At 31.9% G+C, this 24672-nt stretch overlaps 3 protein-coding genes and 1 pseudogene across 3 annotated transcripts; 3 read left to right on the plus strand and 1 right to left on the minus strand.

Annotated features, from left to right (window-relative positions):
- Positions 1 to 1275: 1275 nt before the first annotated feature.
- LOC139094577 (putative leucine-rich repeat-containing protein DDB_G0290503) lies at positions 1276 to 2682 on the plus strand. Its single transcript, XM_070645693.1, has 2 exons — positions 1276 to 1357; positions 1433 to 2682. Exons 1-2 carry the CDS (start codon positions 1341 to 1343, stop codon positions 2673 to 2675), a joined length of 1260 nt encoding a protein of 419 aa, XP_070501794.1. The 5' UTR covers positions 1276 to 1340; the 3' UTR covers positions 2676 to 2682.
- Positions 2683 to 7406: 4724 nt separating this feature from the next.
- On the minus strand, positions 7407 to 10737 carry twi (twist family bHLH transcription factor). The gene is made up of 2 exons (XM_070645130.1): positions 9605 to 10737; positions 7407 to 8761 (listed from the first exon to the last, which is right to left on the minus strand). Exons 1-2 carry the CDS (start codon positions 10576 to 10578, stop codon positions 8548 to 8550), a joined length of 1188 nt encoding a protein of 395 aa, XP_070501231.1. The 5' UTR covers positions 10579 to 10737; the 3' UTR covers positions 7407 to 8547.
- Positions 10738 to 14045: 3308 nt separating this feature from the next.
- On the plus strand, positions 14046 to 16075 carry LOC139094754 (26S proteasome non-ATPase regulatory subunit 12 pseudogene; annotated as a pseudogene).
- A 4300-nt stretch (positions 16076 to 20375) lies between these two features.
- On the plus strand, positions 20376 to 21280 carry LOC139093974 (fas apoptotic inhibitory molecule 1). The gene has a single exon (XM_070644843.1). The coding sequence runs from the start codon at positions 20376 to 20378 to the stop codon at positions 20952 to 20954; it is 579 nt and encodes a 192-aa protein (XP_070500944.1). The 3' UTR covers positions 20955 to 21280.
- Positions 21281 to 24672: the final 3392 nt, after the last annotated feature.

A 24672-nucleotide genomic window follows, 5' to 3' on the forward strand; every position in this document is an offset into this window, starting at 1 on the left:
AAAAACAATAAAAATTGCTGCTTATTTCCATTTTTTCTTTGATTCTCTTTTCCTTTTTCTGTTACTTTAAGGAAAACGGAATTGCAAATTATTTAATTTACATGTTATGGGTATGTGAAACTTTTTTTTCTATTGTCTTCGGCTATGGAAAACACATTTTTATCACATGTTGTTCCTTTCTATTTACCAAGACTTTTAAATCCCTGGCGCTTTTCGAATTTACATGGAAAAAAATCAGCAATTTGAATTTTTAATTTTTTAACATCTTGCATGACCCGAAGGCGCTATGAAGTCTGCATGTTACCTATTTATCTATTCTTTATTCATATGTTTCATGGTAAATAGCAAGGATAATGACAAACAGCAATAGTTTTGTAAGTAATAAAAGTTTCCGCACGTGAATATTTACTTTTTAAATTTTTACACATCCGATTTCTTTTTGTGTTAATTTATGGCATTGAAATCCTTGGGTTTCTCCCTGATATGCTGAAGAAAAATGCTCAATATGGTTGGAATTTTTAATTTGTTCCCAAGGAATCTGCGAGCTGAAAAAAATTGTAATTTTATTTGGGAAATTTTGAAATTTTAACATATATTTACATTTATTCCTTTAATTTGTTGATTTTAGTGCTTGGTGCTGCATATATTTTAATTTTATTGGATGCAAGTTATTAAGGTGATTTTTGAATTTTTAATTCCTAGATATTTGGTAGTTTATTATTTTTGAGTATTAAATATTTGAATTCTTGGGTGTATTCAAAGGGAGGATTGGGTGCTGGTGCTGGTAATAAGGTGCTGGTGTATGTCGTGGTGATAGTGGAGGTGAAGTTTATGTGATAATTGGAAATGTTTATTATCTACTGGTGAACCTTATGGATGTAATGTTGATACATTTTAAATTTTTACAAATGTTTTGAAGTTTAATGACTGGATTAATGGTATTAAAACTGAAATTTGCTTATTCTTTACATTTTATTAACATTATAGCTGATTTGTGCTAGAAATTCAAATCAAAAATTTTTAAAAAATATTAAATTAATTTAAAATTACCCCCAATTCATTTAATACATAATAATTGTATAAACAGTGCCATGAGTGAACAATTTCAGTATATAAGCAGTGCCAATATAGTCAGTTCTTATCTAAAATATTTATGCTATCTCTTTTCAATTTTTAATTCTCAAATGAGCAAATTTAATTCACTGAGAACTTATTAAGATTTTTTTCAAATAAAATTCACTTTAAAATTTCAATATTTCATCACTTTCTGTCCAACTTTTGACTTAAAAGGAACTAAAAATTTTTATTTGTGCATTTCAATTTCGTGAAAAGTTTAAAAAATGTTTAAAATAGTTTTGTAAGTTGAAAAAATTAAATTAAAAAATTGTGGAAAAATTGAAATTATTTTTTTTTGTGTCATTTCCTCGTCTAGCGTTGCTTTGTGTCTCATCAGTGCATTCTGTGGATCATCAACATCGACTAGTATTAAGTGTAATTATGGACATTTTAACTACCATATTGTAGGTGTCAACTATCGCTGCGAAATCAACAACAATCCAAACATTATATCTAAAGAATCAGCACAAATCAGCAGTGTTAGTGGAGCACACGAAGGTTCAAAAACCAACGATGATGTTATTATCATTTATGCTGTCAGTAAAACAATTGAAGTCTTTCCTTTAGGTTTTGAAAAAATATTTAAAAATATTAAAGTGATTTATTTTGAAACTTGTCAATTAAAGGAAATCCATCAGTCCGATTTAAAAGAATTTCCAAATTTAGTTTATTTTTATTTGTATTACAACCAAATTGAAGTTATAGAAAATGGATTATTCGATTATAATCCAAATTTAGAAGCTGTAGGATTTCAGGAACCGAGTATAATTTATATAGATCCAAATGTTTTTGATAATTTGACCAAATTAAGATATTTTTGGTTCAGTCCAGTTCCTTGTGTTGCTCAAAATATTCTCGATTCTAAAGAAAAAGTTCAGTCAGTCATAAAAGTTGTCAAGTCAAAATGCTCAAATTTTGACTTTTTGTCCCTCGACACTCAACTTAAGAACCTTGAAATTGAGTCCAAATCTTTAAATTCTGAAGCTTTTAATGCCAAACTTGAAAACTTTGAAAAATCCTTCCAAAATTCAAAATTCTTTAATATTCGTACTTTAAAGTCTAAATTTGAAATTCTTAAAAATGAAAAATGCTCAAATTGTAAACAGTTGAGAAAAATCGAGTCAATTGACACAAAACTTACTGTGGTCAGTAAAACTATTGATGATGGTCAAAAGAAAATTAATGAATATTTTGAGGATGTAAAGTTGTCACAATGTGGACTAAAAAGTCCTTTTATTGACCTTAAGTCCTCTCAAGATTCTATCCAGACATCACTAAACAGTTTAAAGCTTACAACTGACGGTCAAGGAATCAAACTTGATGAATTGACTGACAAGTTCACGTCGTTAAGTGACAAAGTAGAGAGCCTTGAGTCGCATTTAATAGAATTTGATGGTAAAATGGATGACAAATTTGCCCGAATTGAGAAAGAATTGAGCAATAAGCTTCACAGAATGTTGTTGAGTTTTGATGAAAAATTTAAAGGAATTGAGACGCAATTGGTGAAAAAACTTGAAAAAATTTTGGAGGAAAAGTGTTGCAATTTTTTTAATTGTTAAAAACTAAAGATACTTAAACTACAAAAATATTAAAAATTGATGTTTTATTCTAAAATGCGCCTTTATTTCAGTTTCCCATATGACTTTCTTACTTGTCATTATGTAGGCATGTATACATATATTTACGTTGGACACATTCCATTCTATAATGTAAAATAGTCATGAATCACAGTTGATCTGTACGGCCAACGATGTAAGTAAGTAAGGGAGGTTAGGGTCCACACTGAGTCACTGTCCAGACTGAGTCACTGAGTCAATTTGACGTGCCTAGAACAGGGAAAAAGTACTTGTATCCATCGAAACTCTTTCTGGGATCGAACTGGAGTCGAAAAGCCAACACTGCGCCACTGCTGTTATTTAACTGACTTACTCATTCAAATGGTGCCTCAAGCTGGCTCTATCACTGTCGTCCAATTTCCAATTTCAGGAATAATACTGTCTCCATCGACATCTTCTTTCCAAGGGTTTTTGGACGTTCAGGATCAAGAGTTCGAAGCTCTGCAATTATCAAAGTGCTTTTTTATTGCTTTTTGGATTCCTGTGAAGTCCATTCAGTGGTAAATCAATCAGAGTGCAGTAATAAGGCGGATACAGCAAATGTATGAATTTTTACGTGACACTTTGCCATATAATCAAGTAACTCCCAATTGATCAGGGTGACGAAAATGTAATCTAAACTCATATGGCGTCGGTTCTAGTCCTTCTTGCAATTCGTCATTAGGAATTACATATTTTCTGTAAGATTCAGCATTTTCTAACCCTTTCATCACAATATGATCTTGATCTCTAAAACATTCTTCAATTTATTCTCAAACTTCATTCAAAAATCATCTTAGAATAAGTTTAAAATGAAAATTGCATGCAAAACTGCACATCCCAACAACAACAACTACAAGCATTCACAAACTCATTCATTGTAATAAAAAAACACACAAATGTGAGTAAATGATGATGATGCTGAAATAAATGAGTGAAGTAAGGTTACTTTAGCATCACTAATTCGAAACAGATCATATTAAGTTACATACAGCATATATTTATAAAAAAAAATAAATGTATATAAAAGATTTTAAATCAGACAGAAATAAACATTGCCTTTAGTTTAATGGATTCCTTTTTCGTGTTTTTGAGTTTTTTGTGACTTTGCGGCAGTAAAACGTCTTTTTTTTCGATATTAATTGAAATTTTTATTTTAATTACCACAAAATTAACGAAAAAAAAATAGTAAAAATTTTCATTTATTTGTTTTATTTCATTGCTTTAAATACAGTAGTAATTGGGTAATACTAAGCATGTGGATGTTACAGTAGATTAAATTCACATAATCGTCATTTACTATTTCTACTCGATTGCATTTTGGAAAAAGAATAATGACTGTTAATTAAACTAAGGAATTTTTATTCTAATTAACAGATTTAGGAATGAAATATGAGGAAATTCAGATTGAACTGTTGAACTGAGTTCTGTTGGAGTTTCCAAGAAAAGCCACATCAATGGTAAAGATCTATAGACTCTCAAAAAACCTTCACATTAGAAACGAAGTTTAAATTGATATTCTGCCAATCACTTCAATACAACCCTGATAGCTTAGTGGTAACAGTAAACGACTGCAAATCGTTGGACTTGGGTTCGATTCCCGTTCGGAACAAGTTGTTTAGAAAGTGTTATTATCCTGTTATACAGTCAAAACCCAACATATTAAGTGCCCAAATTAAGTTTCAACAAACTCTAGTGCCTGGAAACTACAGTCAACTATCAATTGGATAGCTGAATAAAATGCAACCAGCAAATTGACTGCTATCTGGGTTTTATGACTTTGCTACATGCAGAGTTGCAAAACAGGCACTTGTGACAGGCGAAAACCGTACAAATTCTTGATAATTTGTATGGTTTTTCTTACAAATCCATACAAATTATCAAGAATTTGTACGGTTTTGCCTGTCACAGGTGCCTGTTTTGCAACTTTGGTTACATGTTTAGTTGACTGATGCCGTCGTTATGTAGTTTGATATCTTTAGAACTAGACAATTGTAAGTCTGTCCAATAAGGATTGATTCTAACTTTAAATGCAGCTAAACAGTTCCTTTTGAAGTCTACACAACTATCATCAAGAAGTGGTTCGGATCGTACTATGATTGAAGTCCAGGATTTGACAAGTTTAGTTATAAAAATCCTTTACTATGTATCACTATGACTCAATGTCAAGTAAATTTCCATCATCCAATTAACAATTCATTTTATCACCTGCCCACACTCTCTAATTGACTTCATATTATCACAGCTCAGCAATAAAAATCAAAGCATTTTGCATTTTAATGCTCATCTCCATCAGTGTCTTCAAAAGAATTTCCAAAAATACTTAATGCGTTTTTAAACAAGACAAATATTAATTAAAATCTTTTAGCTGACTAATTAATGATTTGAGCTGATGATAAACGAGACTTTAAATTCTAATGACTTGATGGAAATCCAAAAAAAGAGTGGCCATTTTCCACTAATTAAATTGATTTATGATGAAACTCTAGACACAGAAGAATATAAACTATGGAGAAAAAGAACAACAAACACACCAGCATTAGGACATAAATTTTGATCACCCAAAACTAAAAATGATTGAGGAATTAAACATGGAAGGAATGGGAAAATTTTTCTCAGAAGTCTCACAAAAGATATAAATATTTATAAAATTTTAAGGCAATTACATCTTCTTCTTTTATTCTTATTCTCCATTTATTGTTGATGTTATTAGATGCCGTCGTTTACTTCACTGATGATGACGATCATGTTGATCATTTTCAAACATGACGATAGTCCATATAACGATTAAAATGTTTATTTTTCTCGCAACAGTTTTTCTCTTTCATTTCAGTTCTTTTTTTTTAAATGAATGTGAAAAAAAAGGAAAATTCGACGTTGTGATGTTTATAGAACGAGATGGATGGATGTAAAAAAATATATGATAAATTGAATAATTGCTTTTAGTGCGTTTTTCTCAAAATGAAATTTTTCTGAGTTTTATGGTGATTACTTAAGCGGGGATGAAAGGAGAGGTAGATTTAATGTTTATTTAAAATTAGATTGTAGTTCATCATCGTTAGCTTTGTCTACAGACATATTACTTTAATTATACAAATTATTGTGATTCAATTTGTTAGGAATTTACTCTTACCTATCCTTTTGGAGCAGTGCTTGTTCTGTTGACTTGAATTTTGTTTGAAAAGGTCCCATAAAAAATGTGAGTCGACTTCGAACTCTGCTTTGGAGTCTAGTCTTATGTAGCAAAGTCGAATTTGGGGTATCAAGCAATATATAGTCGAATCTGCCAGGGTGATAATCAGGCCTCTGTGGCCGAGTGGTTAGGCAACAAACCGGAATATATCACTCATTGGTGAATACGTAGGTTCGAATCCCACCAGAGACCAACCTCTCAATCAATGAGTGCTATCGACACAACAAGGAATTGCCCAATGCTCACGAAATTACAAAGTTATTCTCCAAATTCCAACAAAAAATTCAACACAAATTAAGAAATCCATTTAAATATATATCCTGATACAAATTGAAATGTTGTTACCTCGGTTACGAGGCAACGAGTGAAATTCAATTGGAAAATTTGGTTATTTAGCCAAGTGTGCCGATATGTATGAGTGTACAAATCTGTTATTAATACGAAATCTACAATGCTAGTAATCGAGCTTGATTAGTTCATAAAACTACTGAAGCGATATGCTACGGCCAATTTGTTTTCACGCCAAAATGAGACAATTCTTGTAAAGTGTCGTTAGGCGTGTATCCTTGTCATTTTGATATTTTGCCATTAACTAGTCGATGTAGTTGTCGTTTTGCCCCTCAGACCTAGTGCAAGATTCAGCTTAATTAGTCCTAAAATTAAATTTTCAACTATTGCTCCACATAGCAGTTACAAATGTAAATTGGTCGATCATGTGAGACATTCCATAGGCTTGATTCCTTAAAAACAATTGTAATGAAGGATCTAAAACAATGTTGTCCAAACTGTTATGAACCTTATGTGGTGTGCGGTTTCGGTTGAGGCAGAGTGTGCCGTGCAGCAAAAATTGTGGACACTGATCTTCTGAAACATGAGTAGATCCTAGAAACCAAACTAAATTTGTAATCCTTACAAACTTTCTACTTCAAAACCCTTCAAAAAGACAAATTTTCAAACTTGTGTCTCTACCCCTACTTTGTATTTATAATTCTTCAGAAAACACCGTCTACATATTCACACATAAATAGCATCATGTTTGGTTGCTTGAAGTTGTTTTTAATGTTTATTTACTTTTAAAACAGCTTTTATTAACTCTAATTTTACAAAATGTGAAACATATAAACCCAATTACATTAAATTATGAATAAGAAATAGGCATGATGCAATGGCTGTGAAGCGTTTTACTGGATCGAGTATGCAGACATATAGGAGATAAATTTAAAAATAAAGAAATAAAGAATGGGAAACCTTGAAGGTTGATTGTGTCAAATGCTCGACTTTGCAAAATGAGAAAAGTTCTTCTTTGCATGCACAAGAGACAAAAAGTAGCGAAAAAAAAAGAGGGGGACAAAAAAAAAGTAATAAACAAGAAGACATGAAGATATATATTTTAAAATGGAGAGATGAATGCGTCTGGAACTGCAAAATGAATTCTATTTAAAGATGCGGCTTTTATGTATCAAAAAATTTAAACAATTTTTTTTATTTTTTATTTTTCTTGCATAATTTTCTTTTCCTTTCTGCTGCTTTTTTTATGGACAAAAATAATTTTTTTGCTTAAGTCTAAAAATTTTTATTTTTTTACAAAATATGTAGCTTTATGTAACAAATTAATCACTTTTAATAACTTTTTTGTTTGATTATTTGGAAGATACGTACAGTTTTCAGAATATTTTTTGTTTTGTGACAAGGAATCGTCCGCAAATGACATTTTTGCATTTAGATTTAGATTTGAGGGATCCATGGATCATTATAAAGCAAGGCTTCTCAAACTATGCTCTGCGACACACTGTTAAGTTGTCAATACCTTCAGAAGTGTCGCATTGTGGTTTTGCGATAGCATTTAGAAATGTTACTGTCTAAACCGAGTGCCGTGATTAGATGGTGAAGCGTAGAATTTTTTGGAAACCATGGACCTTTGGAAGCCATGAACCGTATGCCGTGTGGGGTTGTGATTGTGGCTAAACACCAAAGTGTGCTATGGCACAGCAATGCTTAGGCAACACTGATTGAGATTGAAATATGGGAATCTATGCGACACTATCTCGAATTGACAAAATACGTCAGATCTAGTCAGCAACTGGACACTCGCTTGCCATGAACTAATTATAATGTATATTTGTCCACTCAGGTATAAAATAGGGGTTCCAAAATTATGCGCCGCGACACGATAGTTTGTTTTAGTATCAGAAAAGCACTTAGATCCTTTTGCGTCGCAATCAAACAAATTTGAGAAACACTGCTCAATATACTCTATTTCCCTAACAGACTAAGATCATGCTTTCATAGTACAGTAATATCACTACGGTACCTAAAAGCATTCTCTTTGTCTAGTCTAATTTTTAATCTAATCTTCTCTAAACAAGATAATCTAATCTTTTATAAATGTCATTTGCGAACGATGCCAAGTTTCATGCATTTATGAGAAATTTAATATATTGTTCAACTTTCCGTTTAAATCAGCAAGTCAATTGCCCTTATCAACTTCTATAATTGCCCCCAAATGTTGTTAATCTGTCTTAAATGCTGTTTTTCGAATCTGATAATCATAAATGCACGACTTAAATATTTTTTAACCAATTTATATCATGGATCATGACTCAATTTAAATGATCCATAGGACTTCAAACTTGATGTCGATCCTCATTCAATTTTAGACGAGTTTGTCAATTCTCCTTCCATTCTCCACATATTAAACATAAGATTTAATTTCTCATTTGGTACAATTGGACTTCCTGTGCTACCATTTTGAAATGCTTGCATGCATTGTGCCGGTGAACTTGATCCTGATGTGTCTGATGATTGATCCTCTGATAATGATTCATTGGTCAACATTTTCCATAGAAAGTCAATATAACTGTAGAAGGAAGAGAAGAAAATAAAGATGAAAAATTTGTTCAAAATTCCTTTTCGACATTCACATTTCCGGACGATTCATTAATCTTTCTTAATTGAAATATCTTTTTTCGTATGTATTCCTTTTCTTCTCGACATGAGAGGATGGAAAATGCAATAAATCGTCTCATCATAAGCTCATCAGAGAAAAGATGTAATAAAGCCACTGGAGTTATTGAAATGCTTACGACCGGAAACATCCGGATGCTTCAACTCTCGTCTTTTTTTATTAGCAAATTTTTTTAAAAAAAAATACTTAATTTTTATATTTTTTCGCCCTCCCTTTGCGTCGTCAAAAAATTACTTCTCATTTAGGCTTTGAGGAGAAACATATGTTATGGTTAATACCAAGAAGGGGATCTCTGCTTGAGCTCATCCTTCATTTTTTTTAACTTGCCTTCTTAATGCTATTTTTATGATTCACATAAAAAGATATAAAATGTTATGTGTTATGCTGTTTGTGTGTTATTTTTTTGGCGGTAAGCATTAGAAGATCTTTTTTTTCGGTCAAATTCTTGAGAATCGGTTGAAAATCATTCTTGAAAACGTCAAGAAAAGCTCTTTAGGCACTTAATGGAATTGTTATTTTTGAAAAGTATCAAATTTTCAATTTAAAATGTTGAGTTTTTAATGTTTTTTATGTTGATGAGATCCAGGAAGATTTAAATGAAAGATTTCATGCTTGCTATTGAGTCTTAAGCATTAAAGAAGTTGTATTTAACTTCAAAATTCAAGAATTTATCAATTTGACAACATCCAGTGACTTTAAAATCATCCAAAATACAAAATAATAATCAATGCTTACCTTGTTGCTAATTTCAATGTCTGAATTTTACTCAGCTTATCACTTGGAAGTGTTGGAATGATTTTTCTTAATGATTGAAATGCGTCGTTTAAATTTTGTGTTCTTTGTCGCTCTCGTACATTTGCCATGCATCTAATTTGCTTATTCTGCTCAGGATCACATCGAATTGGACTCATTTTTCTTGGAAGTTTAAGTTTCTTGGTCTTAATTTTATGAATTTTTTCTTTAACAATTTGAAGACATTTATCGCTTGACGATCGTGGCTGTTCAACAGTAAGCAATTCTGGTTGAGGTTTTGTTGTGTTCCTTACATTATTAAATTGTTGAACTTGCTCGGGTATTTGATGATTATTTGTTTGTGAATAATAATAATGATGGTTAATATCAACATTTGAATACATTTGTGATGCAACTGAATATCCATAAGGTGATTGTGATTCAGAACTTTCAGTCATACCATACTGATCGTGCTTCATGTCATGTGAATAATAAGACTCATCATTATTATTTAAACAATATTTAAAGATTGTCGTTGGAACGACGGGAGATTCATAATTTTCAATATCAAATCGAAATCTCTTTGCATCTCCATCGACATCAATTGGACTGCATTGATAATGCTGATTATGTTCATCATGTATACTTTTGGTTGACACCCTCCTTTTTCTTGTGGAATTTCCAGTGCCTGATAATACAGATGGTTGTTGCTCATAAAAACTGACTGTCGATGGAACTGATAAATCTAAATCCGTATACTTCATATCCGTGTGATTATGTTGATTATTATTATTATTATTATTATTATTATTGTGATGAATATGATGGTGATTGTGGTTATGATGTGGTCCATTTGGACTATTGTTGTTACTATCATTATCACTTGAATTTTCAACTTTAATCATTTTACAACTTAATGATAAATTTTCCATTTGTGATTGACTTATATCTAATATTAACTTTGGTGATAATGCCATTCTTTGGTATCAATATTACACATTTAATCTATTAATTATTTTATATTTTTTAGCACTTTACATGCACAACTCTTTTTTTGTTATCGCAATATTTAAAAAATAAAATTTTTTTTTGGAACTAAATATTTTCCGATTTTATCTCTATGAGATCTCGACGTATACTGAACGTAATGAATTTTCATCGACGACAAGTAAAACTTTATGCACATATCTGACACTAACACTATGATACACATGAATAATTTTTCTTTACTAATGAGAGAGTTCCACGATCAGTTAAAGAGAAAATTTTTGTTCCTTTCATCTCATTAGAGAAGATCTCTTTTTTTCGGGTTGTTTTGCCTTCCTTTTTTTTGTTTTTAAGAAATTCTTTTTGTGGATCTTTATGCTTCTGAAATTCCCACTTTTTATAATGAGCATATTTAATTTCTGTTGTGGGATTTGTTTGGAAGTTTTGTAATGGAACTGTTGATGAGTATTTTTAGGGATTTTGGATATGTTTGGTTGATTTTTAGCAGATTTAAGTTCGATCTTGAATTGAGACACTTGATTCTATAGACTGAAGATCATTGCTTAATTTTGCAATCAGCACAATGTGGATAATTTCCAGCAAATTTTAGTTTTTGTCCTAAAATAGAATTTCATCGTGTCCTTTACAAATTGTCGTCATTGTATTATTCTATTTAATTACAAACTTATTGAATTAAAGAGTAAAAAGTTTTTCTTTTGCAAGTTTCAAACTTGATATGTATGTACCTAACTCAGGTAGCTTAAGGTAATAAATAGAATCAATGTTTTAATTTAGGAAATTTCTCTAATCAAAAATGGAAAATCTGAAATTTTCGGAAATTCTTTTAAATTTGGAAATTTCAAAATTGATTTCATTAAAAATCTAGTTGAAATTTTCAGAGTTCCATTAAAAAACATGAGGCTTAATGTAAAAAACTCAATTTATTTTTTATTTTAGAAATTTTAAAAATCCCGAAAATAGATAGGATTTTTGAATTTTTCTAGGGCATTCTAGTCGATGTTTCAGTTCATTATCTGAGCTCTAAGGATAATTTTCCAATTTATAATTTATAACTAGAGTTGTTAAACTAGTGAAGCATTTTTCATACAAATTTTAGTCGATTTTTATTCGCTCTCAGTTCACTAAAATGGATTAAACATTTAAAAACAAGTTTTTCTGCAATGACAATTGTAAAAGCATTTTCTTATACAAATTTTAATAGATTTGTAGCGATCTCTGGCATTACTCAATTTGACTTAAACCTCTGGTTATAACTGGTCCTGTTGAAGTTTCGTTCAAACGTCACACGGGCTTGGTAATGAGATAATATTGCACTTAGAAGCACTTAGTAATGAGAAGCGTTGAATTTGCGAGCGGTTCATAGTTTAAAGCATATTTTACCCATTTTTCATACAAAAGGTCAGTCTGATTTCGATCTACATACAATAGTAATAATTTATCATTTACCGATGAACATTATTTGCCCTAGATCATGGAAGCGTAGATGCAAAAGCGCTACATAGTTTCAAACCCCTTTTTTCATAAAAAAGGTCAGTCTGATTTCGATTTACATACAATAATTTATCATTTGTTAAGGAGGTTTAGGGAAGGAGCCTTTAAGGTTCCGTGGCGTTATCCTTCTTCATTTCTGTCACTCGGGTTCGGATTTTAAGTTCCTATAATGAATAAAGCATAAGAATCAATGATAAGATCAGTTTGCCAAACACAAACACAACTATTATTGACTTTCATCCACTTCCTTATCACAACCAACATTTCCTGATGAGAGAAACATCCTACACATCATTAACAAATTTCCCAAACATTAGGAACATAAATTTTCTCTTTGACACATACATAAGCATAAAAATTCATTAACAGAAATTTTTCTCTCCTCTTTTTTTCCCGAAAGAAACCAAAAATGATCTTTTTAATGCTTGCCATAATCAGGTATAATTTCTCGTGTATCAATATCTTAGAAGCGAGGGTCAAATTTCAAAAGGTCATGGATGTTGCTTTTTTGTGCTACTAAACATTTTTTTAATTGATCGACCGGAAGCTGAAGATTTTTTTAAGGCACAAAAATATTTGGACGACGAAATTTAGTTTTTGGACATTTAAGACCAAAAATGTTTATAAATCCAAAGAAAAACAATGAAGGAAGCATTGGATTTAATTCCTTTTAGTGTCTCGCACATTTTTGTGTCTGGAATTTCCACAACAGTCTAAAGTTGTGACCATACTTTTGGGAAAAACCATTATTGGTGTTAAAACTAATCAGCAGTGCAATAAAGCTTACCTTAAAAATTCCCAAAACTTCTTTGGGATTTTCCATTTTCTGATTTTGTCTCATAATGTGTGAAATTTAGGGGAGATTAAGGAACAGATTATAAAAGACACAAAAAATATTTTAATATTCTTTATTGTAGCTATTTCCTTTTTTGACACATTTTTGTTTTATGTTTTTATTGATCTTCGCTCATTTCCAATTCCTTCTTTTTTGTGCTGTTTCATAAAATTTATTTACATTATTTTACTATAAACTCGCTCATTATGCGTAAATCTTTACTCATTTATTCATTTCTGTTATTTTTTGGGGACTGTTCATTGGATACAGCTATAAATGTCGATGAGAATATCGTACAATCAAATGGGCGTAGCATGTTGGATGATGTAAAAAATAACGAATAAAGTTAAAAAATGAGAGAACAAAAAAGATGATCGCTCTTTTCCCAACAACTTCATATATTGTTTCATTCTTCTTCATCTTACACTTGTGGCTTAAATGGAGATCGTGAGCATTTGATTGTGTTTTTGTGTGAGGAAGTCGTTCATTTGATTTATGTTTTTTTAGTGAATTTAGAGAATTGTGAGAATTTTATTGCAAAAATGTTTGTTTTACTCAGTTTTAGGAGGGAAAGATGGTTTAAAATCAAATGGAACTCCATAAAAGGAATTGGAATTGAAGCAACAAATAAATTCGGATGATTAGTGTTGTAACGTTCATTTGAGATTTGAATAATATTTGTTTTACATTGTTGCAATCCCCTTTTGATGCAAAAGTTCAGTTTGGTTTTGAACTCCAAAGAATAAACATCGTAGTTAACATTTACAATCCGTATTGAGTTCTTTATTACTTCAGAAGTCTTAATTAACTAGGAATCAATAACTTATTTATCAATGAATCAATATATTCAGCTAATATGATAAGAGTTTGTATAATCTTGACGGAAAATTTAAAAGTAATCAATGAAAAACTATTTGAAGGCTTTTAAAAAACCATGAGCATAGCAATGCAATGTAATCAAGGTGATGTTTAGCCTGCATAAATACTTCATCTTTACATTCAACCTTGTAATATCGAAAATTACATACTTTCATTAGTAATTTACATATTATTCATAACTATTATCAATTAATTAAATTTCTAATGCCGTTATTGAATATAAATTATGATAAAGCATTACTATGACTGGATCTTCAAACAAATATCAACAAAATGCATTCAAATCAACAAGAACAGCAAAACTCACACAACATAAAGCATATTCATGGCATTTTTAACCTCAACATATGCAAAATATCTTCCCGCTTACCCAAAATTGGAGAGAGTGACGAGCAACATATCCAAAACAAAAGAACTGCGCATGACTGATGAGAGTAAGGATATTTAAAGGATAATTTTCTCGATTTTACAATGATTTGCAAAAAAGTTCTAGCTTAAATATTTTCTCGTAAAAAATTAAATATTTAATCGATAAATGGACACCAGGATAGTCTTAAATTACTTAATAACTGCTTGTCAATAGACGAATCATTGAAAGGATATCAAGTTGAGGGAATTAGGTAAAATTTTCATTCAAAAATTTGACATTGAAGTTATTTTCAATATTTTTTATCAATTTTTAGCATCTGACAGCCATGGAAGTTGATACAGTTGATGATAAGCTGGAGGAAGTGTCCATAGAGCACATCCAGACAGTAAAAACAAAGGATTTTAGTGAAGCTCTCGAGGAATTGTATCAACTTGAGAAAAAGTATCGAACAGTTGGTGATGCAATATCCATTGGACGTATTCTCGTTGGGATTGTGGAAATTCATTTCGAATCATCGAAATTTTCAGAACTGAATGAAATAATCGTCACATTCGCACTAAAAAAGCATCTCCAATCAGAACAAGCAATTGGTACAATGATTAGAAAATGCTGTGAGTTTGTTGATAAAATCGAGAATAACTCCATAAAAATGAAATTGCTGGAAACGCTCAAGTACGTAACGGATGGAAAATTATATGCGGAAATAGAAAGAGCAAAAATATGCAAGGAATATGCAGCAATGAGGAGAAATAATGATAGTGATGTAGAAGGTGCTATTAAGATACTTGAGGATCTCAAACTTGACACATTAACATCCTTAGAACGGAAGGAGAGAATTGAAATAATTTTGCAGTTGATGGAACTTCTGATAGAATCAAAAGAGAATGTCAAATGCCTTATTGTAGCAAAGAAAATTAACAAGCAAATTTTAGACCAAACACCTGAATATCAAGCTTTAAAAATTCAATTCTATAAACTCATGATTAAAATTGACAAATATGAAAATTACCTGAATACATCAAGACATTATCAAGCCATCATCAACACGGAAATGATGCAATCGGAAGAACAAAAGGAAGAGAGGAAGAAACTGCTGTCATACTCGATTGCTTACTGCATTTTAGCACCATTTGACTATGAGAAACTTACTATGATGCATGTATTGTCGAAACATAAATTTATATCGGAAGTTCCATCATTTTGTGAACTTTTAAAGGAATACACGACAATTGAGTTGATTAATTGGTACACAATGAAGGCAAAGTTCAAGGATGACTTCCTCGCCTTAGAAATATTCGATGTCAACACACAAGAAGGTCTAAAATGTTGGAAAGACCTTCGTACATCAACAATTGAGCATAATATCAAAGTTTTTGCAACTTATTACCAACGAGCATATTTATCACATATTAGTGACTTTCTAGATATTAATGTCGATGAAACTGAGAAGCATCTATGCAACCTAATTGTTAACAAATCAATAAAAGCAAAAATTGATAGACTTACTGGCATTATTACATTTAAGCATAATCATGTAACATCAGATAAGCCAGCCAATTGTCAACAAGAAAATGTATTACAAGATTGGCTCCATCAACTATCAACGCTCATGAAACTCATTGATAATACATCTCATTTAATAAATAAGGAGGAATCTGAGCTTTAAGATTAATAGTCTTTATGTTCATTGTGCTATTTTTTCAAATACATAACTCGACCAAGTTTCGGACGTAGCTGACAAATGTACTCCAAAATACGTATTTTTTAGATGTGATCAAATATTTTTGTGTTGGATTCTTCAAAAGATCTTGTGCTGTGCTTAAAATCAAAAAAATTCAAATTTATGGATTTGCTTTGTAATTTTTGTGATAAAAAAAGAATATTTGTTATTGTGGCTTTTGCTATTAGGATGTGGAGTTGATACTATTTTGGATGTGGAGTTGAAGTTTAGTGGATTATACATTATTGGACCAATTGTAGATCAAGGCACATGCTATAAATCGCAGGACCTACTAGGGACACAACCTTTGTGGACAAAAATACATTTGTGCTGCCATCAGCTAGTTTTGTCCATTGGGGCAACAACTGTCAAATAGCCATGCCTGTGGCTGGATAACTGATTTACATCTATGGCAGAGTGTCCAAACTGTGTGCTGTAGAACAAGCTCTAGTTACTATATTCAAAATGTGTCGTGGCTGGAGTTGAAGTTAAAAAGTTTGGACAGCACCTCTAACAGGCAGATAACATGCTCTCGAGAGCTAAACATACTAGATGAGCATGCATGTGGCGAACAATTTACTACATCCAAAGTGTGCCGTGGCTCAAATTAAATTGGACAGCAATCCTAACAGGCGGATAGCAATCAAGAGCTAAGCTTACTCTGCTCTTGAGCAAGCATGCTTAATCTCTTTAGCTGCTATGCCACTGATCTACAGTATGCGTTGCACGACATGTTAAATCTTTAAACAATGCCCAACATTCACCACGACTCCTTAATTCCATACATCAATTTGTTTTTAAGTAGAAACCTAAATAAATTAGATCAGTCGATGATATTATGAATAATGTGAGCTTTACATGAAACAGGATCATTATCTTTTGAAGTTTTCCAATAATTTCATATAGAATAATTCCTTTGAAATGCTTCAATAAAGCTATAGAGTAAAGCTTGGCGCTTATTTATTTATACAATATACAAGACATGGATGTGATGTGGTTGAAATTGCTGATTTTTGATGTGTGTTCATTGTTAGAATTAAATAGATATCAGATAATGAATAAAAAGTAAAATGTGAAATTTGATATTTTTGTCCTTAATTGTTGTGGATTAAAAAACAGGTGACTGTCAATTCTTTGTCTATAGACTTCAAAACAATGATGTCTTCTTGCTATATCAAGTCTAAGCCACGCGAATCAATCTTCTGTAAATATCATTCATCATACACTCATAGTGTCAACGCATGATAGCTATGCGTGAGGCATGCTGAAAGTTTTTTTCTTACCCATTTATTAAATCGTATGAAAATTTCTCAATCGATTTATATGTCTTTCATGGAATGGTCGATAAAATTTATGTGACATACAATGTTATATTTTGTATTTGATTTATTACTCAAGTGATGGCAACAATGAAAGTGAAAATAAGGTCAAAATTTACATATGGATATAAGTTTTTCGGAAGTTATTGAATAGAAATTGAAAAAGTTCTATGATTGCTCGATTATTTTTTGAAAACACATATTTTGATCAAAAGATGATGATTGAGTTATGGCACTATTAGATGAATGGAGTTCGATTTGGAGCAGTTGTGGGTAACTTCTGTGCCTTGGCACACTAGTGTGTTGAGGAATAATTTTGGAAATGCCATGCGCTGCAAGCTTTGTTCGGTTTTGGGATTTGCTTACCTCCAAGGTGTGCCGCGAAAAATAGAAGGTTGCTCACCACTGTTAGACATGGTTTATTGGCAATCTATCTAGACTTTCAGGTAATAAGGTAGAATTTGGAGCATTGCTGCTTAAAATACGATACGAAATTTGTCTAAGATCTGTCTCAGCACAAGCTGGGTAATCAATACGAAACCCGGCAAAACGAAATCCCAGATCGAAGTGAATCTGGCGTGTTGCCTCATCGGAACCAAATGTATGGTGTATGCATAGCTCCGGATTTTTGGTAAATTAACCGTTTTGTGATATTCGGGATTTGAGATTTGTAAACAACGTTGAAAAAGAGCTGAGAATTGGAAACTGGCAGAAGTTATATAAAGACTGATCCAGCTTCCAACGAATTCTAAATGCAGCAATGAGCCCCGTACGCCTTCGCCAAGGAAGTAAGTAAGTAGTAATTTTTAAATTAGAATTTAAACCAAATCACTGTTTCCAGTATAAAGTCTTCATCATGGCTATCGACATAGGACAGCATTCAAACATCCTGAACGAGTTCCAGTTGATCGCCTCTAAAACTTTCGATAACTATTCAAAAATTCTCATTAGACATGCTTGCTGCTCATTTTTTCCGGTTGAGATCTATCAATACTTCAAACAACGACCCACAATAGAAACAAGAAGATATAAAGCAATTTTCGTAATATTTTTATTGAAGTGGATAAAAGTGAAGCAATAATATGAATGGAGACTAACAATAATTTACACCAACATGTTCATGCCATGAGAAATCAACATAAATTGTTTTCAAAAAAAAAAAATTATAAGTCGAATAATAGACACGACATACATACATATATGAACAATATAACTCATGCTTCAATTTTTTTGCCTTTCCACACTCACATATTATTATTATTATTTACCCCCCGGAAAAAAGGTGAGAAAAGCATATACGGTGAAAAAAATAATATGAAAAAAATAAAGAAAGGAAAGAGGAAAAGTTTGAATGAAATATTATGGAAATTTTTCGATTATAATTTTGTTAACAGGAAATTTAGAACTATTCAGGTACGGGCTCATTTTGTCTTGACTTTTTGTTGCAAATAACTATTTTGAGAGATGCATTTCTGTATGTGACTTTTATGGCTGACAAATTGGTGTAGTTTGTCACTTCGTCATTTCACGACTTTTATATCATTGTGTGCTGGATGACGGCTGTTTTGGAACAAACAACAGGACCTTTAGATTATAATCGATTATCTAAATGATTATCCGTAGATGACAAATACATGGGCATACATTTGCACTGGCAGATTACCCTTAACATGACTTTATATCCATGATCCTTTGTTCGGAAGCTTACTGCAACTTAGGTTTTAGAGATAAAGAACTCTTCTCCGCAACATCGAACGAATGAGACTCGAACTCACGTGGACTTAATTACATGTCAAGCGCTTTAACCATCTGAGCTACCGGAGGTTATTAGGCAACACATAGAATCTAGCACAAAGCATACTAAAACTTTCTGTATTCATTACTCATTGTACAGTTCTTATCGTTTTGTTGGACTACAGCACAAACGCAACATCATCTTTCCTCAAACACCATCTTCAATAGATTAAAATAGAATAGAAGTATGGCAACCTAAACGGTGAAATGGCATCAGTAGCCTAAATGGTAGAGCGTTGGCCATACGTACCAAAGGTCCTGGGTTCAATCCCAGGCCATGTCTAATTTTCGAAGCTCTTTTTTCTTTTCACCGTTCTAGTTATGAAGCTCGGTTCGTGTGTTGAATGGAGTTTTGAGGTCTTTGGCACATAATGTGTCTCCACTGCTAGGTATACTAGGATATACCAGTATTTGGATTCAACTGATCATAACCTGTTTAACTCGGAACCATCTAATCTATATTATCATAAATGAACGACCTTGAACGATTAAATGCGCTCCTTACATCAAATTTTGACCCATGACTTTCCAATAAATTTTCGTGTTACCAGCACTACAAAGAACATCCGAATATCCTTGTAAAAGTTGGAACATTTATTACTTTTTAATGAATTCTTTATTCTATGTCTCTTTTGATGGGCTTCCAAATCTAGGTGGAAAATAAAAGAGGAAGAATAAAACTTAAAAAGTTTCGAGATATTTAGCAGTAAAGAACAAAAAAAAGTCAATCAGCTTTATAGTGGCTATTAATTTAATAGTTGAATCATGCAACCCAACAATACATGAAATTCCTTTATTTTTCCTTTATATTTCGCTCTCTAAATTCTCCGTATGCCTTTTTTTGTCAGTTTTTTTGTTTTCATATTCAATAGTCAATTCCTTTACATATAGCCGTGGAATAAAAAAATTAGTCTTGATTATTTGCCGATGGAATTATAACGTGTTTCTTGTGTACCGTCGTAGGAATAAAAAAAAATTGTTTTTATTGAACTTGCTTGCTTGTTGTCAGTCTACATTCAAATTTTTTTCTATTCCAACACCATAACGTGTCACATATTCTATAAAATATAATGGAAGTGACAATAAACATTCATGTATGTACATGAAATAGATAACAAAGAAGTTAAAATATTTGCATGTGACTGCACCACAATCTCAGCTTTTAGAAATGAATTTTTAATGACCCAATGTTTGTGTGCTGAGTGGAAGGAGAAAGTACTATAGCGACGAATGTCGGACATACAAATATAATGGACATGTGCTGTGGTTTTTAAAGTCAATCAAGGCAAAGCAAAGCAAAAAAAAAAGTGAAATTATTAAACATATTCAGTCTGTATAGGAACTTCATGAAGGACATAATGGAAACAAAGGACACAATTCCTGATCATGTTGAGGAATTAAAGAAGAATCATAATAAGAATGATGTCGTTGCACGATGGCTATTTCCTGTTCATGGAAAATTATTTGATATTGAACTTGAGCATGGAACTATAAGCGGAAAGCGTGTGATTTGGGTCAATGGTGAGGAAATACTGCGACGGGATATTATGTATCGACTTGTAGGCGAAGATGTCTTTTTTGTTGAGGATAAACGTTGCATCATTCATATATTTCCGTCAAGTGGCTTTAAATATACTTACAAGCTCTTCATCGATGGCATCGAGTGTGAAATTTATAATCAGGCACAGTCAAAAATCCTTAAGACGTGGGAAATAAAAATAAATGATAAAAATTATCGTGTTGTGCTTGAAAAAGACACATTAAATATTTACCTTAATGGAATATTAAGGGAAGAGAGGCCAGAATTTTGTGATAACGGAACCGATACACATTTTGTGGAGGATGGACATAAATTTATTATGAGTGCTAGAAGTGGCGATCAAAATGAGCCCATACGATACAGTCTAAAAGTTAATGGAAATGTTCATGAAATTTAATTGAACTGTTAATAATTACAAAGTAATTAGCCAAAAGGAAGTACTTATACTTGTGGAAATGTTTATGTGGCTTATTTTCTTCACAGCGTGACTAGAGCGAATTTAAAGGATGTACAGTTTGTGGATTTAGAAGACATTGATTTTTAGTGCAATATTCTTTGCTAATCTGTCAATTATTTGTAAAATTTGGAACTAATTGACTTAAGTAATGGCTTAATGGTGATGGATATCACTTCCGCCATTAAGTAGAAGATGTCTGAATGAGAATCTTGAAAATTAAATGCTTAATTATTGTAAAAATTACAAAAAACTTTTTGAAGTGGAGAAAAAAAATTTGCAGCCATTTTGAATTTTTCAGTTATTTGACTTCTGAATTATTAAGTCATTCCAAAATCCTGATTTATTCATAAAGTGTTTACTACCGCAAAACAAATTTCTAAGTAATAATTCATAGAGCCTAATTATAAGTTTCTTCATAATTCCGAACAGCACAATACAGCGAATTGCATTTTGGTCGTAAAAATGGAGCAATAAACATCATCACGCGACGTAAGAGCAATTATGTGTCTTTCTGTTAATATGGCGACGTAACAGTGCCCTAGCGAACACGGTGTGCTGTTCGGGATTCATTCTTTACCCCATAATTATACAGAATATAAATGAGACACATTGTAGATATTAGTCCGTAATTAAATTGACAAATTCAAGCGACAAATACGCTTATAGAAATTAATAAGACACGACCAGTCAAATGAAAAACTGCAAACTCATTCAGTAAAAGAAGTGTGAATGTTTTGGAATCATTTTAATTACAATGAAAATTGAAATAAAAAAAGGAACTAAATGTTATGATGGTCCATTATCTTAATCGATAACATTTCCTTTTGTTCATAGTCATTTTTCAATTAAATCATTAATATTATTATTGATATCATCATCAGAATTACTGTATAGACAATTAATGTTACGAAATATCACTTAATGTGCGCAATTTTAGCACTGACGTTTGATTTTAATTTCGAGTGTCAATATTATGAACATATAATTTTATTGTGCGTATCAATATTATGTTGTAAATGATGACAAGAATGTTGTGATGATTAGAGATAATAAAATATAAATCCTCGTTTCTACTGTGTAGTAAAAATTAATTGATAAGCAAACTATGCTTGATATGATTATCATTAACCATCTCTTTTTATCTAGCTATTCATGTTGAGCAAATATTTTGTTGCTTCATATTTTTATAGCAAATGTTGATTGACTTTCAGTTTGGGGGAATTTGGTCTGGCTAGGTAAATTAACTTACGTATGAAATATTTCAGTGTAGTCCAACCATTTTTTGCCATGGCACATCTTGGTGGTAATTCACTACTAAAACCACATACGGTACATGTGTCATGAAAATTTCCCGTAATTTCGATGGCACACCGTTTGGACAACTCTGATATTATGGATTATTCAATTTCAGCAATGGAACCGACAATTATTTTAGCTTGATCAACATTATGCGACGTCCGAAAACTTTTGTCACGTAAATTTGCCTCTAAATAACAAAGGTTTCATGACTTAGTAACTTCGCATTGTCGTACAGAACAATTGTAATTCATGAACTCCATTAGATGCCGCCTGAAGCTTATTCTACCGCTGGCTTCCACTTGTCATTTCTCAATGAATACAAGGGTCAATAGTAATACTATCTCTATCGCTGTCTTCTTCTAAGAGTTCTTAGGTCACCCATGATTTCCTTGCCATTCAAAAGTCAGATTTGAAAACATTAATTAATGGAACATCCAGATATCCTAATAACATGTCCAGTGACTTGCCAAGAGATTATTAAGTCGATTATTGCTCTAATAATTAACACAAATCAGTGATGGGCTTGCCTTTAAAACACTACCAAATGAAACTGTCAAGGGATGATGCTTAACCCACCCACTCCCCCTCTGGCTCTTTCCCTTAACAAGCACTTAATAAAGTTTGCTCATCTTAGGGTCCATAACAGTTTATGTCAAAACATGTATTGCCAAATTTTGTAATATGCGCTCTATCCAACACTTCCCAACAACAAAACACATCACCAACTTTATTCTGTTTTACAGCAATTTACGTAAATCACATCCATGTGATAATATTCAGACTAAGTACTCATATTGATGTAATAAATTGGTTAGTTAATTGAAATCCATTAAAAAAATCTGTTTGATACTCTTATCAGTCATGTCAATTAACTGCTTTTAGATTTGCGTATCCATGCTGATATTTTCCCATTTAAATTGATATCCTGTTGATATTTGACGACGTGCTTAAAAACTTTCTTCAAAAAAAAAATGTTTTTTGAACTGTCATAGATGAAAACTTAATGAGTCATACAAGGACATTCACAGCATGCTGACATGATAAAATTAGTTCAAAAGAGATGAAATTTAATTCTTAAAAAATGAAGGAATTCCAGAAAAGCATTCGAATGCCAAGAGGATGTTTTCATGTCTCAAAATTAATGATTCATTTTTTAATATCAGCATATCCAACACCTACGCAGTGATCAGTCATTCATAAATTTAATAGATAGAAATGTTGTGGACGATGGAGACTAAAAGACATAAATTTTTTCAAAATTAAATTTCTCAAGATATTCATTGAAATAAAATGAACAATCGACGATTAAAAAGGAACGTGTAATGTGGAAGTAATTGTCAGTGGCACAAGCAAATTCTTCCTTCTTATGTCCCGTGCGGCACATTGCGGAGAATTCCATTTTATGTCGTAATCTGCCGTTTCAATTCAGTTAGAGTAACTTTGCATATTGCTGTATTGAATCTTGGCGTATCAACATGTCGACGTAGCAATGCCCTACTAAACATGCTGTATTGTTCGGAGCACGTCCACAAGATGATGATAAAGAGCTTAAATATATTCCTTTGATATCTCATGCGTAAGATAAGGCCTTTAAATAAAAGAATATCATGAAGAAATATTGCAGAAACTTTAAATAAGCAAATGATATGATGATTAAAGTGTACAATTCTAAGGTTTATAATTACTAGTAGTTCTTAATAGTCAGCACAAGTTTGCCTTTATATTTGATTATATGTTTTAAAATTAAATTAAATCTTCTTAGTTATCCTTTATTTGGCATTAAAATATTGAAGATTCCAATCTAGATTGAGATTGTCTGTTATCAGAACAATATCATTCGGCTAATCCAGTGATGAGCAACCTTTTATTTTTCACGGCCCACCTTAGTGGTAAGCTACGTCCAAATCAGCACACATATTGGTTGTCCACCATTGAATTAATCGATTATCCGTCAAACTAGTGTGACTCTGGTATGGTGTCGGATTCAAAACGATTCCACCATCAAATCAGAGTCACGCCGATCTCGGGCCAGATTTAGGAATGATCACCTGATATGTGATATTCGGGTTAATAACGTCGCTTAAATTATGAATGCACCTGGAGCAATGTTTGCTTCAACACAATGAAGAATGGATGCTGAATAATGAATATTTTGACATACTTTGAGAAGATTTCTGACTGAAAAACGGGTGTCTAAGATTGAAAATTGTTACTAAGATTCCAGTCACAACATTTCATTCAATTCTTCTAGCTCAACTAACATTTGAACCGAGTGGACAATAATACGTTTGGACTAGTCATCAACTGGACATTAAATTGACATCAACCATATTTTTGTCCATTCGAGCTCATGCTGCAC

The sequence above is a fragment of the Chironomus tepperi genome, unplaced genomic scaffold, assembly GCF_022539635.2.
Source record: "Chironomus tepperi strain 1889 unplaced genomic scaffold, CSIRO-AGI_Ctep_v1 contig_33, whole genome shotgun sequence".
Lineage (NCBI taxonomy): Eukaryota > Metazoa > Arthropoda > Insecta > Diptera > Chironomidae > Chironomus > Chironomus tepperi.

What these genes read in the sequence shown, in the direction of transcription:
- LOC139093974 (XM_070644843.1), top strand. Translation starts at nt 20,376, where the DNA reads ATGGAAACAAAGGACACAATTCCTGATCATGTTGAGGAATTAAAGAAG.
- twi (XM_070645130.1), bottom strand. Translation starts at nt 10,578, where the DNA reads ATGGCATTATCACCAAAGTTAATATTAGATATAAGTCAATCACAAATG. An exon ending in ACATTGAAATTAGCAACAAG is followed by an intron (nt 8,762 to 9,604) that starts GTAAGCATTGAT and finishes TTCCTTCTACAG; the next exon opens with TTATATTGACTTTCTATGGA.